Source organism: Haemaphysalis longicornis, unplaced genomic scaffold, assembly GCF_048455015.1.
Source record: "Haemaphysalis longicornis isolate Haplotype H1 unplaced genomic scaffold, Haemaphysalis longicornis Haplotype H1 scaffold_1, whole genome shotgun sequence".
NCBI lineage: Eukaryota > Metazoa > Arthropoda > Arachnida > Ixodida > Ixodidae > Haemaphysalis > Haemaphysalis longicornis.
The window spans coordinates 1,650,517-1,665,116 of record NW_027526203.1 but is presented as its reverse complement, the minus strand read 5'-3'; the positions used below and the strand labels follow the sequence as shown (position 1 = coordinate 1,665,116).

General features: G+C 48.1%; 1 protein-coding gene across 1 annotated transcript in view; it reads left to right on the top strand.

The window, feature by feature from the left end:
- LOC144174891 (uncharacterized) overlaps nt 1–14,600 on the top strand; it is a 113,961-nt gene that overhangs the window by 78,802 nt on the left and 20,559 nt on the right. The window contains exons 2-3 of the mRNA XM_077703863.1: nt 2,364–2,573; nt 4,175–4,438. Of these exons, the coding sequence (XP_077559989.1) occupies nt 2,364–2,573; nt 4,175–4,438 (474 nt within the window). The remainder of the gene's footprint in view (nt 1–2,363; nt 2,574–4,174; nt 4,439–14,600) is intronic.

Below are 14,600 nucleotides of genomic sequence, written 5' to 3'. Positions count from 1 at the left end.
ATTGGCGCGATTTTTTTTTTCCCTAGATCACTGGAGATTGGTTCTGGTACGTGCGTCACATCTTTATTTTACTTTTTTCATAATGTGCAAAGCCTTGTTACTTGCAAAAATATCTAATGTAAGCTGACAATTTGTTGTATCTATCCATTTCATGTCATGAGCCGGGGGCTCGTTCAACTGCTTTTTTCTGTGTGCTGTTTCTTTGTTTATTTCCTGCCTTGTGTGTCATTTCTCAAAATCCTCGAACAACCTGCGCTCTTCTTGGGTGGCTCTCACACACACCTCTGTCAGCGTCGGCGCCCTCCGAAGGGTCGTCATTGTCCACCTTGTGCCCGGGACGCGGGCCGCGGATAAGCCATTTGTGGCTATTATCTGGTCTCCTCCGGAAGCGGCGGCATTTTCCTTTGAGGACGCGGCCCCCTCGCTAATCCTCCCGCCTGCATTCTTTAACTTCAACGTCGCCTTCTGCCATTTTGCGTTCCCCAGTGTCCGGATGACTAATTGTCGATTCTACGCTTGCGCCTTATGCGGCAGGTTGTTTCTGCCCCTTTGGAGTAAGATGCCCAGTACCCCTTCCGTGTTTGTTTACTTTTTTTCTTAATATTGCTGTGGGTGGTTGGGCGGTGGCTGAAGGAAACACGCTTCCTGAGTGCCTCGCTTTTGCTTTTCGCCGCGTTGTATATTGAGATGTATTACCTGCGCGCCCAGTCGTACAGTACGTTTCTTTCCACTTGTTTCTTGCTGTTCTTCCTTCTCGTAAATTTTTGAAATAATGTGTCCACGTGCTCACAGCGCTCCGTGCGAGCCTACATATACCCTGTATTCGACCTATGTACTTCACTTGAAAAAGGCTGGTTTCCAGCCGAAACGTCGTATTAAATATTGTTATGTATGTTTTTCGTGGTGACTCTAATTATATATATATATATATATATATATATATATATATATATATATATATATATATATATATATATATATTCAGTATCCTAAAGCCTAAAGTCCTAAAGGCCCGTCAGGGCATTACATAGGGGGGGGGGGTGAGGTTATACAACCAAAATTCCAAGGTATAAAAAAGGAACAAATGTGTACATACAAATTTGTGCATGCAAATATGGGCAAGTAAGAGGGCAAAAGCAGTAACAAGGCGAACAACACAGTACGACCAAATTTTCGGAAAGAACCATCTCAGAAAAAAAAGAAGAAACTATGCAACACTTTCCACGTGAAGGTATCTGAGTAAAGCGGCTTCAAATAAAGATGGATCCCTCACAGATACAATACTGCCTGGTAGCTGGTTCCAATCGTTTATTGACAGGACAAGGGGCGATGATTGGAATTTTTCTGCACGGAAAAAAATTGGAGATACCTTGTACGCATGGTCGGTCCGTAAGGAAATGTGATGCGCTGGAAAAATATGTTCCGAGGAAAAGTGCGAGTGGTTGTAATATAGTGAATGGAAATGAACTATATACGAAACAATTTGCGACGGCGATCGAGATTATGTAGATTCAGGGAATTTTTGAGAATAGTTGCTGCAGGAATACGCACAAAGTAAAAGCACGCTGTTCGGAGACTTTATTTCCAACGTTTCGACCTGAGACAGGTCGAAACGTTGGAAATAAAGTCTCCGAACAGCGTACTTTTACTTTGTATATATGTATATATGTATATGTATATATGTGTATATGTGTATATGTGTATATATATATATATATATATATATATATATATATATATATATATATATATATATATATATATATATATATATATATATATATATATATATATATATATATATATATATATTGTTAGGTAATGAGAGGCTCGTTGAGGAAATACAGAAAGATTGTTCGTCAGTCTACGACGCCAGAGGAGGCATTAAGATGTTGTTAGGCCCTTTTCTTTTTTTTTTTTTGTTACTACGGTTAGTGAAGTTAACATTTTTCAAATATGCCGAAGAAAGAAGAAAGAAAAAACACGTGTCCAGAGTAGGGATCGAACCCACGCCTTTCGATTTGAATTGATCTCGAATTCCTTACCACGCCGACTTTGTGAGACATTCGAGATCAAATCGAAAGGCGTGGGTTCGGTGCCCATTCTGGGCGTGTGTTTCTCTTTCTTTGTTTTTTTTTTCTTACGTATATTTAAAAAAAATTTAACATCACTAACCGTAGTAAAACAAAAAGAGCCTAACAACACCCATATGCCTCCTTTGGCGTCGTAGACTGCCGAACAAGCTTTCTGATATATATTGTGAGGATCAAATTTTTATGGCGATTAGTGTTTTCCTTGCCACAAAGCAGCCTTTTATAGCGTTTTTCCTTGCTGCCTCTAACCTCACCGCATTATTCTGACAGGCGAGGTGGTGTTCGAAAACGAGGAAGCGAGCAAGTGCGGGCCGTCCGAGTCGCACTGCGTTACCGTGGCCCAGTGCCCGCAGGCGCAGCGAGACATCCGCCGCGGACAACACCCCGTCATCTGCGACTGGAGGGGCACCATATCGCTGGTCTGCTGTGCCCAGCCCACGGGACTAACACCGCCTCCTCCTGCGAACCCCGACCTGCCTCGTGCGTATACAGGGCGACCGTTCACCAACGTTTACAGTTTGTTTTAACCACGCTGTTCGCGCACAATTTGGGTCTGAACGTATTTCGCTTGCGCTGATATTTCCGCGAAGGTGAAGGAGCGAAATTAGTCACCTGTAATTTCTAAGGCTTGAAAGCCTGGAGAATTTGGAATTGGATGTAGGTGAATTTAATTTAGGTGAATTTAATGTAGGCGATGCGAAGTTTTCAGGGGGAGCTCGCTCCTCTAGAGCTGGAAAAGCTATAATGGCGAATCACGCCGGCAAACTGCCCGCAGTTCGGGTCCTTCTACAAATTAGTCAGAACGTACGCCCTGTTATCATGACAATTCAAACTGTGTATGTTCTAGCACGATATAGAGCACCACCAAATTCGAATGTCATGCATATCATCGCAGGATAAAGAGCAAGAAAGTGCGCACTTATTGCCTGCAGCTTTCGCATGTGCACTTTTTTCCCGAACCTTCCATTCTTCTATCACAGCACCGACTACAGACAATGAAATACGCCCATGCACTCCGCGCAGATGGTTAACCAGCAAATCTGTAACGTGCGGCCGGTGTTTCCCCGCGTGTATCGCTCCCTCCGATGCGCCGTTCCCACGCACCAGCGTGGGTAGATGCGCGAGTGTAGCTACTTCATCTCTAAACCCAGCCGATCTCTCCCCCCTTACATTTCATTCCTCCCTATCCTGGTACTTTCGCGTATGTGCGTGGGTTGCGCCGTAAGAGTTTTCTGCGTACACGGGACCACCCGTTTTTTATTTCGCGTCGACATACTAAGCTTCGCTTTAAAAATAAATTTTCATACTCCACAATCACCCGCAGTCGACGAAGTCACAAATACGCGCAAAATAAACCCACCAGAGCTGCAAAAGCCGGAGTTGTAAAAAGAGAAAATAGCCCACAGCTTCACTGACTTCACGTCACGAATGCTGATGCTTACAGAGAAGCTGCCTGGTTTTTTCTAATCGCAAGACTAAGCTTCGTAGTACTTGTCACGGCCAGCATATTGATTCCTGTTCACACGAATTCATCCATGCCGTGTTCCACTGCTTGCGTCATCTACTGGAACCTTTTGTTACTTTTCAACTTGGAACACTGCCTCGATGGCCGCTGCGAGAGCTTGTTGTTTTTTCAAGGCGCATCTTTTATTTGCGGTCGCAAAATTCCAGCAGCCATGGTTTTAATTCAAAGAACATGCAAATATCACTTATGTATTGATGTCTAACCTCAAATATGCTCAATGTTTTCTTTTTGCTCAACATTGTTGACAAGTATAAGCACTGCCACCAGATTCAGTAGTTTAGAAAAGCTTTGCCAATCTACGCGTCTCGTTCAGGCGTTCCTTTAACTTGCTGCATGTGTGCTTGGCGCTTGCTCTCCTCGTGGAAAGGCTGTGCCCTCTCCACACCGGTGTGAACGTGTTAGCACATGTCGTACTATAAAGGCCTCGACCAGGAACAGCTTCGCTGTTAAAAGAAACAAAGCTGCAGCAGGGTTGCAGAGTTGCACAAGTTACAAAACTTGTGATCAGAAGGAATGCACTCAAAGCAACTTTTCTTCTCGTGACTCCTTTCTTTAGATACGCCGCCTGTGGAGCCTCCCGTGTTCCCCCCTGTAGAACCACCCGTGGTGCCACCCACGGAACCACCCTTCTTTCCACCAGTAAATCCTGTGGAGCCAGTGCCGGAACCACCTGTGGACCAGACGCCCGGAACGACTCCGTCGGACACCGCGTCGCCACCCCAGCCACCGGCCGTCGACAACGGACGTCCGCAGCCCGGCGGAGGCTCCGACGGCCGCGACCCGACGGGCGCTGGCGACGACTGCGGTTGCGACGACGAAGGTATGCCTTTGTCTCCTACTCATGAGTGGCTGCGCGATACCGCTATAAGAGAGCAACCTTGGGGAACGGAAACTCTAAAAGCTTTGTGCAAGCTTACATGTGACCTCTGCAGCTTAAGCTAACTTGCCAGCAAATGGGGAGCCGGTCAGCCGTTAGAAATGTTCTTTGTAAAGTGTCTTAGTACTCAAAGCATTTCCTGGCTGGTTTTCCATATTTTGTCTACGTTTACGATCAGATCTTATCCGTTCAAAATTTCTGTTACGGCACGCATTCTTTTACCGTTCTCTGAACATAATCCATATTGTCCTGCTCCACATGTCCACTAGGACAAAAATGCCGAAAATTCTCCAACAGTGATTCTGGAGTTGTTTAGAGTAGGTGCGCACGTCTGTGAGCATGTCCTGGCAGCTGGTGGGCACGCCTTGTAAAACATATTTCACCTAGGTTCGCCTGAAACCAATTTGCCAGAATGTTTTCGGCATTTCGCAGCGGAATGCTGAAAACCAACAATGTGACCGCGATTTTCCCACAGTGACCGCAAAGGTAGCAAGGCTTACTGTTTAATTGTTCATGATAACGTTACTTTAAAACAACGGTTGGAAGCAGACGCTTGCTCCAACCGACGGGTGCACTTCCTAAAGTACACGTATACAAGGTTACGGGTGACGCCCATCATATCCCCACGATAAGCTTTTCTGGGGCGTTGGAAGCACAGCCAGAACAATTTTCCTGTTCGGAAGGAGCAAAATTTCAAGTGCAGAAACGACCCCCGAGTAGTGTACTGTGCGCGTCAGGCTTGTCTAGGGCAAGCGAGCGCACGGCTTTGGAGCATGCTGGCGACATCTGCTGATAGCGGCTGGGTTAGAGATAGCTTGCCATTGCGCGTGCGTAGATCTCGGACAGGCCCTGGCTGGTCGTCGTTCAGCTTGGGCCTCTGAAATTTGCAGACGCCACCACCCGCGACGGGCGCTTCTTATCTGCGTGCCAGCCGTAAACAGTGACACCGGAGATCAGTGCGTAATTTGACGCGGTGCATTAACACCCCAGGGATTTACGTAATCGCACGACAGGTTCGACCGAAAGCCCTGCAGTGAATTCTTTTTGCGTGCTTTCCGTTTGGTACGCTTGAGATTCAGTAGATTGGCGCTCGTTGCTTTAGGTGGTTAGGTAACTGCCTGTAATAAACGCGTCAAACGGCGCGCCTATCTGGCCTGTCACCGCTAATGGCTGGCACTGGGGAAGACTAGCGCCCCTCGTGGGTGGTGGCATCTGCAAATAAGAGTGGCCCATGCGAAATGACGACCGGCCCGACCCTGTCCGAGATCCACGCACGCGCAATGGCAAGCTATCTCTAACCACGGCCGGGCTGGAGGAGCGGCGGGCGCGCACTTTCATACGGCCTGCGCTTCGGGTATAGTTCCCACCTTTGACCGCCGCTAGTTCGTGTCGCTGCGGACCAACCCTCGCCGGTTGACCTACAGCACGCGCGGGGTAGGTAGAGCGGCGGCGCGCGCACACTTGCCACTGCTCTAGCCCTGCCGTGGCTACACGCGATACCTGTCCGTGTAAATTTACATGTGCGTCATTAAAATAGGCGACTCTTCCCCCCTTCTGAATTTTTGGTCTAATTGGGTCAAACAGCCTAACATTATCACTCGGAAGCGCCCAATCAAAAAATTGAAAGAAACATTTTAACTCGGGGCACATGAAGAAAAATATGCGAGGCCTTCATATCTTATCAGCGACTGTATTATATGAGAATGGTGAGACAGGCAAATAAACACGGCACTTTCCGTGACTGAAATATCATTTCTTATTTTTTATTTTTCCTTTCGGATGATGTATTGGTTTGCACACGCACAGGGCACGACCAGTGACGCGAATGATTTCCCGTCGAGGGAGATAGGGTTATCGCTTAGCTAAACGTGATTCTGCTATTCACGCTCCGGTCGGGCTGAGCGGCCCGCCGGCAGCGAAGCGCACTGTCAAAAACACACAGCTGCTCGGCCAGAGGCGATGCGTCGACTAACAGAAAGGCGGGTTGGAAGGGCAGAGGGTTGGTTCGAAGCGCCCCCACTGTAAAGAATCTGCTGTATTGGTTCCTTCTTGGGTGCGCAGGCCGTATGAAAGTGCGCGCTCGCTGCTGCTCCAGTCCGGCCGTGCTCTAACCCAGCAGCTATCAGCAGGTGTCGCCAGCACGCTCCGGAGCCGTGCGCTCGCTTGCCCTAGACAAGCCTGACGCGCACTGTACGTCGATGCAGCGATATATAAAACACCATGAGGCCTTCAACGCAATTGCTGTTCGTAATATATCCGACAACAACCAGCTCGATTCCATCACAGTCAGGACGCCCATCCCGGAACCGCCAAAGAAATGGCGTTAGCGCTGGCCTTCACGCTTAACCTTACCCCCGCAACAATAGACTCAAAAGCGCACTCCAAAATTTCGCCGCCGAACGCATATCCGCAACCATATTGCAAAATTTGCGTCGGAACTCTCCGCAATCTAAAAGCGAGACTTATCCCAACACCCCAAATTCTGGGCTCGTGGGAAACTGGGCGGTTTGCGACCTAACCCGAAGACTCGCTATCCCGGCTGGGTCTAGCCCGTATGCCTACCACGGAGCCCTATCCGCATATAACACCATCAGCATCTATTACTCCTCTCCCACCGGATCCACCCGCAGGTGGTCAAATTACTTCGCTTAGAACAAGCTCACGTCTGACGCCAACTTAGGAGGAGAGTTTTCCCCAATCCGGCCACCAATTCTCATTTCACCCCAGCCTTTACCCAACCCCGGCGTGCCCCTTATGTGGCCCCCATGCCAGCATGGCCCTCATCATCTGGGCATGCCCCAGATCTCATTACCCGAAATCCCTTCTGAAAAGAGTTGGGGGGACGGAAGGGGGGGGGGGGGGGGGGGGCTCGCTTCAAAGCCTCGACCTAGACCTACGGGTCCTCCTGGTCAAGCGGGCGAGCGATGTAGCCAAAACGCCTCGGCCAATGGCCACTACGGGACTGCTAACCTAACTCAACGAGAAGCAGGGTTGCCAAATCTGGCGATTTGTAGCCAAACCGGTGACATTTCGAGACTAGTGGTGACGGAAATTTTAGTGTGCCGACTTGGCTACTTTCTGCCTCCTTTAAGCATTGGTGATTTGATACTGTATCTTTGCGGGCCCTCCCGACGCCACACTTTCCACAAAATGGGCCTTATATGACCGTTCTGTGCATTTCAGTCATCGAGACAAACTGAAAAAACAGAACATATACTCTCCGGCACCTAGATTCGTATGAATAGCGTCAAAGCCTTCAAGCAACGCCGTCGGTTTACAGTGTAATGATTCAGTAGTTAGCGGGAGCTTGGATTGCATGCAGAATGGGGCGTAGTGTGTCTGGCAATGCATAGTAGGCACGGGAATGTAAAGAGGCAGCCAAAGTGGTAAACCATGGTGCGCAGCAAACATCCATACTAAGTCATTCAGATCCTTTGCATGCTTTGCCTGAACTCGCATATTTTAGCTTTTTGTAGACAGTAGTCAACCACTCTCGCTTTCCCACACTACAGCAAACGAATAAAATTACTCATGCGGTTTTCTAATTCTCGGAATTTCTTCAATTCTTTCCGCGAAGGTAATAAAAAAGTAATTACTAGCATTGCCTAGCTGAAAATCGCGATTGTTTTGGCTGCTTTTCAAACATTCACTTTAAGGTAGTGACTTTTGTGGCTACTGTCGGCAATTTCCCGGCGAGTTTTCCTTCTGAAGACCTGGCAACCCTGTCGCCGACCTTCCGACAGAGTTAGTCGGCCCAGCGTTTAGTCCACCGGCGGCCGACGGGTCGTAGCTCACTTGAAACTAAGCCACGACACATTTGTGAATGGAAGAATGGGCCTTTCTTTACTTAGTTGGTACACTGTATCAAGGTTTAAGTCCAGGTCGCTCCACACTAGCGCTGCACAAGAGCGCATGCGATGCTTCGCTGACTGGTACGCTAGTAGGAAAATCTATAGAAGGACACTTGACGGCGGGAGAAGACTCAGCGAAATCAATATAGATACTAAGGAAATAAAATCAACTGATACTTTTACCGTACAGCGTAAAACTAGGGAGCAGGAGGCAGTTGTTGCGCTGGGAAAACAAGAACAGCGGTCAGCAGCACGACCGCACATCTGCGAACGCTTTTCCGTCTAAGAAATGCAATTGCTAGACGTGAGATATTGTGGAAATTTGGGAGACGCTTACTGCACAAGCGCTATACAACAAATAGTCCTCTAAGCTGCTTGAAATGCTGAAACTAAATAAAAGTGTAAACTGGTTATACAAGATGTACCTTATACTTCCGAAGGAGGCAGCGCTGGCCTGTGGCCGAGAGCTATAGACGAGATGAGCCCAGGCGAAACGCCGGGCCCGGCTGGTCTGAGCGCAGCATTCTATAAAAAGTTCTATCAAAAGGGCTATGCAAGGTATTTGCCGAGTCTTATGGCCATGGGACGCTTCCACCTTCCTTTCTGGTATCCCACACGGTGCTCATTCCGAAATCGGAGGACGAGGCTAGGTTGAAGCAAATTTCAGGGTATCGCCCAATTAGTCTGACCAATGTAGATTATAAGATTTTAATAAAAGTGCTTGCCAGGTGAATGCAGACCGTCATAAAGGACATTGTGGGACCGCACCAGACATGGGGAATTAAAGGGCGGTCAATTGTCACTAACATTCCATACCCATTCCATACCCAGTGACCCATACTGGCGCAGGAAGGCCGTCGAGCTGCGCGAAAATGCCGAAAAACAGAAAGGCACTGATATTTCGATGTTTGCGAGAGCATCAGTGTGCAATGTGTTTTTTATGAATAAACTATGGTATGTTCTACACGAATCGCACTGTTCGCGGAAGAACATACAGGCACTCCACCGTGTTTTTGCAGCGTTTTTTGGGAGACGACGTGGGAACAAACGAGCCGCACGAACCTGTTTCGGCGCGTGCGCCTCGGAGGCCTTTCGCTCTCACATTTGTTTTTGCGGCAGGTCGTCAATCGTTTTTTGTTTCTGCGGGACGTACAGGAACCTTTCTTGCGCACTGCTTGTCAGATGAAACTAGCTAGGTCACTGCCTGAGTTTATTGTTTCGACAGCGTGTTTTTCATTTGGCGCACCCAGAGGATTTCCCTGAAGTGGTTCTGGCAGTCCAGTTCTTACAAGCCCGATTCACTCTTGGATACTTGTCCAGTGTGACGCGCAAAAAACTTTAGCAAGACCTTGCAGATATTCCAGGCCAGGATGTTCTTAAGCGTGTCAAAAGAATGGCGGTACCGCCATGGGTAAAAACATTTTTCTTTAAACTTCACGCTGGCGTGCTACCCGTAAAGACGTGGCAGAAAAAGAACCTTCCAGGGGGCGTTCAGTGTTATCCGTGCAAGAAACCTGAGTCGATCGAACATGTGTTTTTAGAGTTTTGGGATGAGGTATTTTTCTGGGACGTGCTTCAGCGCACATTAAAGAAAGATTTCCCGCTAGACGCACATGGAATCCGGTTTTCGCCCATCGAAAGTGAGGACGGTGTACCGTACGACCTCGTCATGGTTCTGGTCCTGCACGGCATTAGGAAGTCGTGTATGGCCATACGCCATCGTGATGTTGATGCCAAACGCTCTAAGGAATATTTTTCTGAGTCCATTCGGTTGATTATTGAAGTATGGAGGGCTCAGCCTGAGCCTCCAGAATGGTTGCCTGTGATGGAAACATTGACAAGAATGAAACAATTTTAACTGGTTTTCTGCTACCCGAGCGTCGGTTAGCAGTTTTATCAATGTAGTGTTTTGTTGTGGTTGTTTGTTCAAAGTAAGGCAATAAAGAAAAAAATGGCATGTGGCCGAGTGGTCTGGAGCGCTAGGTTTGTTATTTTGCAAGTCGCAAGTTTGAATCCCGGAGGGTAAATTCCTTTTCTTTTTTTTTGTAAGTTGAGTTTTTCGTTTTCGGGTGATGTTTTCTATACTGCGGTCATACTTTCTGGGCCGTAACGTTTACTAATCCACGAGCCAGTTCGCTGAACGCGCGCAGACTGACACTGACGCGCTAGCGAGTTCTCGTTGGCGTGCTGTTGCCATAAGCGCCGACTGCTTGAGGGTAGTGGCCACAGGCCAGAATCAACAGACCCTTGGCCTGGTGCGAACACGCTTTTTACGATACGGGCATGAGTGAGGCAAGCTACAAATATGGGGGAAAAGTGCATGGCATTTGAGCGTCTGCGGTGACGCGGAGGGGGTTCATCCACTGCGTAGGCCTCGGCTAGTTGTTGCTACGATTTGAAGCCGTCCTGGGAGGCTTATCTTAGGCATTTTACAGCCGACAACATGGCAGAAGCGCGGTATGGCGATTATTGAGAGGTCGAGAATGCCTATGCAACGATAACGTCGGATGTTAAGCATGTTTTGCAGAACCGAAACCGAAACTTGTTTGAATGCTAATCTTGGACATCGTCCAATCACGGTGCACCTGCTCCCGACGTCACAGTCTTTAGTTGGTGCGGCCGCCGCAGACCGTGCATAGAAGTTATTCTTCTTTCTGTCTTTATAAAATAATTACCGTCTTATAGACGGGATAAACGATGAAAAGGGTGGTAATTTGACCCAGTCTACGCAGTGCAAGCAAAAACAGGAGCTTGACAAATTCATTTCAGTGTCTCTTCAAAAATGTGAGATGATGCGGAAAATTTTCGAACACATACATACGCTTTGGCAATAAATTTAGTCAGTAAACTTCGCCTAAACAAGCCCGTGCTCCGCAAGCGCACCAAAAGAGCTTTGTTAGCCCGTATGGCCTGGCGTGGGCTCAAAACTGCGCTTAGTTCAAGACATTCACGGTGCGGCAGGCACAGAGAATTAGCCAGTACCTGCCTTGGCGCCGCGAATTTTGAGCATATGCAGATGACCTGATCTACTTTTTCCCTTATTTCTCATGATGAACTAAGTGGTTGGGGTGAAGGGGCCTGCTTAATTTTGAAGAGGAAATGACCTGTTTGTGCCGCGTTCAGTAGCAGTCGATGCCATACATATTCCTCGCGCTTGCCGAGCCCAGGAGGTGTGTGCACACAGCCTGATGGGCCCACTAGACCTTCCAGTGGAAGCCTTGTGCACAAGGCTTCCGCAAGGAAATTCGGATGGGGCATGCCGCCTCCGAAATTCGGAAGATGAACTTCATGGCGCCATATTAAGCGATCACCCACATGCAGGGATCAGCGCGAGTATTTGTTGCAGCTGGGAAATACACATTGAATTTGAAAGATTGCGTAAAATTCACAAAATCCGCTAAGTGATGACCGCTTCTAGTTCAGCGTTGCAATGTGCACCGCGCGAGATAAAACTCAATATGTGCTCTGCATCCGTCGAGCGAGCCTCGGACGAATCTGCTTTTAGTTTAGTTTTTTTTTTTTTCTCAGTTCGCGGGAGGAATAAGGGAACGCAAGATATGTGTAAGCATCTCTCTCTCTCTCTCTCTCTCTCTCTCTCTCTCTCTCTCTCTCTCTCTCTCTCTCTCTCTCTCTCTCTCTCTCTCTCTCTCTCTCTCTCTCTCTCTCTCTCTCTCTCTCTCTCTCTCTCTCTCTCTCTCCGTTTTTAGTGGGATGGGGCAAGTTCTCGTCATGCCATGACGCTACGAACGATGAGCGGCGCCGAAAGACAGGCCCGTTCGTACGGCAACGGCGAAACCCGCCGAAAGCGACGGGAGCACGAAAGAGACAGATAGGAGGTAAAGCGAGGCTCTATCAACCGTATGCGGTTAATTCCATCAACGGCTAAGTCCGTGCGGCCAACATGAATCTCCGGCTTGTCTGTATCTCAGTGACATGGCAACCCGTACACGTTGCAAAAATTCGCAGAAGTTTTCTGACAAGGAGCATCAGAACATGCCTGGCCCGTAATTATTTTACATAATATATTGTAAGTGCTCCGCAGTTACTTTACGCAGTGCAAGCATGCCCGTTTGCCTGGCGTGGTATCGAAGTGGTGATTACAGTCTATCAGTATGTCGGGCCTCATTATTCGTAGACTTGCTGCCTTCCACGCAAGCAAGCCCATGAAAACTCTGTGAAGTGTATGATGGGCACGTCAGTAGTTTCACCAAATCCCCACTGAATGGCCACTGCATGCATTCAGAAGTCACAGGGAGGGGGGGGGGGGGGGGGAGGTACAGGGCGAGCTACGGTAGGCACCGGCATCCTTGCGCCACAATTAGAATTAGACTGAACACAAGGACCATAAAGATGACACAAAGAGCTGCATTGTTACATTGGCTGATAAATCTTTATTTAGTGAGCAGCAGGTGCAGACATCACGGCCGATGTTGCCCGATAAAGGGAATCCTTAGTCCTGGATATAAGCGGAAAGCAGTATAGGTTATTAAAGGAAGGATGGAATGTTGATGGGAGAAAATCAGAGAAGCCAGAAAGGCACCTGAACAAGCTTAGCGAAACTAACGCAGATGTTTTTACTAAACGTTTTTTGAAGGCGAGGTGAGCATACAGCATCGTTATAGCTAAGGTCACTGTGCAACGCCACCCATTGCAAAGGGCAAGCCGCTAAATATCATCATCATCACCATCCCTTGCTGCGATTGGCTGTTCCAGGCCTCTCAAGCTCGGACGTTCCCTGTCTTCCCTATAGGCGGCGTAAAAATCGACATCCCACGTGACCAACCTACAGCGCAGTTTTTGACCATCAAGTCCACTAGACGGCGCAACCGGAAGGTTACTTTTGGTAGAGAATACAAAACATTCATTCCGCGACTCAGAGAGCCAACAAAGCTCGCTTACAATGTGTTGTTTAAAAATATTATTAACAAGTTCCGCATCAAACATCCGTCGAGCAAAAATGTACGCAACTTTTTACGAACAGCCGACTGGTGCACCACCTCGTCTCCAGTCCACAAAGCCGCCAATTCAAATTGAAACCACTGCAACGGCCCACCGTTTCTATGTGCGCGGAGCACTGCTGTTATTGCTGTTATGTGCGTTTGCGTCCATCAGTTGTTGAGAGGACTGGCAAAACACGGGAATTGAGTGCTTGTGGAGTGACAAATGTGGGAAATTCCAAATCGGAAGACAGCTGTCAAGGCCAGAATATTTGATTCTTCCAACAGAAGGTGAGTGTTATGCACTCCGCTAGAAAGACGGTGCAAACGAAACCGTTGTCGCCGTCAATACCTCATTTGTGCCCTTCGTTCGAAATCTTAGCGCAAGTGAACGAGTTATGGCAAAAAAAATGTTGTCACGAAAGCGACGTACAATTGCAGCGATCGAAATGAAATGGTGTCCTGGCCTCTGTAAACTTGCGGATGTCAATAAACGATTTGTTCTCACTTGCTGCTCACTGTGGTCTGTGCCAGTCGAGGCCATCTGGTCACCTGGCGTAACATCACTTCACTAGCGCGGCGCAAGTAAACACGCGGCCAGCGTGCCAGCCAGGAACCAGCAGGAGCAGCCATGGCCGGACTCGACGCTCCTTTCGCGCGCGGGAGGAGAGTCGAGTCCGGCCATGGAGCAGCGAGCCGGCGGCCGCCGTGCGAGGGCAGCCATGTTATTAAGGAGCTCAAGCGGCCTGTGCAAAAAGCATCCGCCATGTTTACAAAGCCGTGTTTACAGCGCCATCAAGCGGGCGTCCTGGGTAGTTCACGACGCGGCCACTGCGCTTTTTCTGGCAGTATAGGCAAAGCTAGACCTTTGCTTCTCTAAAATCCTCCCTGTTCTGTGGCTGTTCGGAACCTCACTACGAGGCACACCATGCACTGCTTGTACGATGGGGTGGGATTGAAGGTGGTGTCCGGAGTTTGTTGATACACCCATACCTTTTATTTATTTATTTGTTCATTTATTTATTTATTTATTTATTTATTTATTTATTTATTTATTTATTTATTTACTCATACTGCAGCCCCCAATTTGGGGCTATGGCAGGAGTGAGCATTCACAGAACAAAAAATAACAAATGAACAGATCAACAGAGCAATAAAACAAAAGAACAGTTAACGCAAATCAGCAAGGGCAAGTAAAAAATTTTCCAGCGGAAGGGAGCGAGTATCACCGGGCAATCCATTCCAGAGTTCGGCAGTGAAAGGAAAAAAACTAAATTTGAATGCGTTGGTTCGACAATTGTAAGGCTTGGTATTATT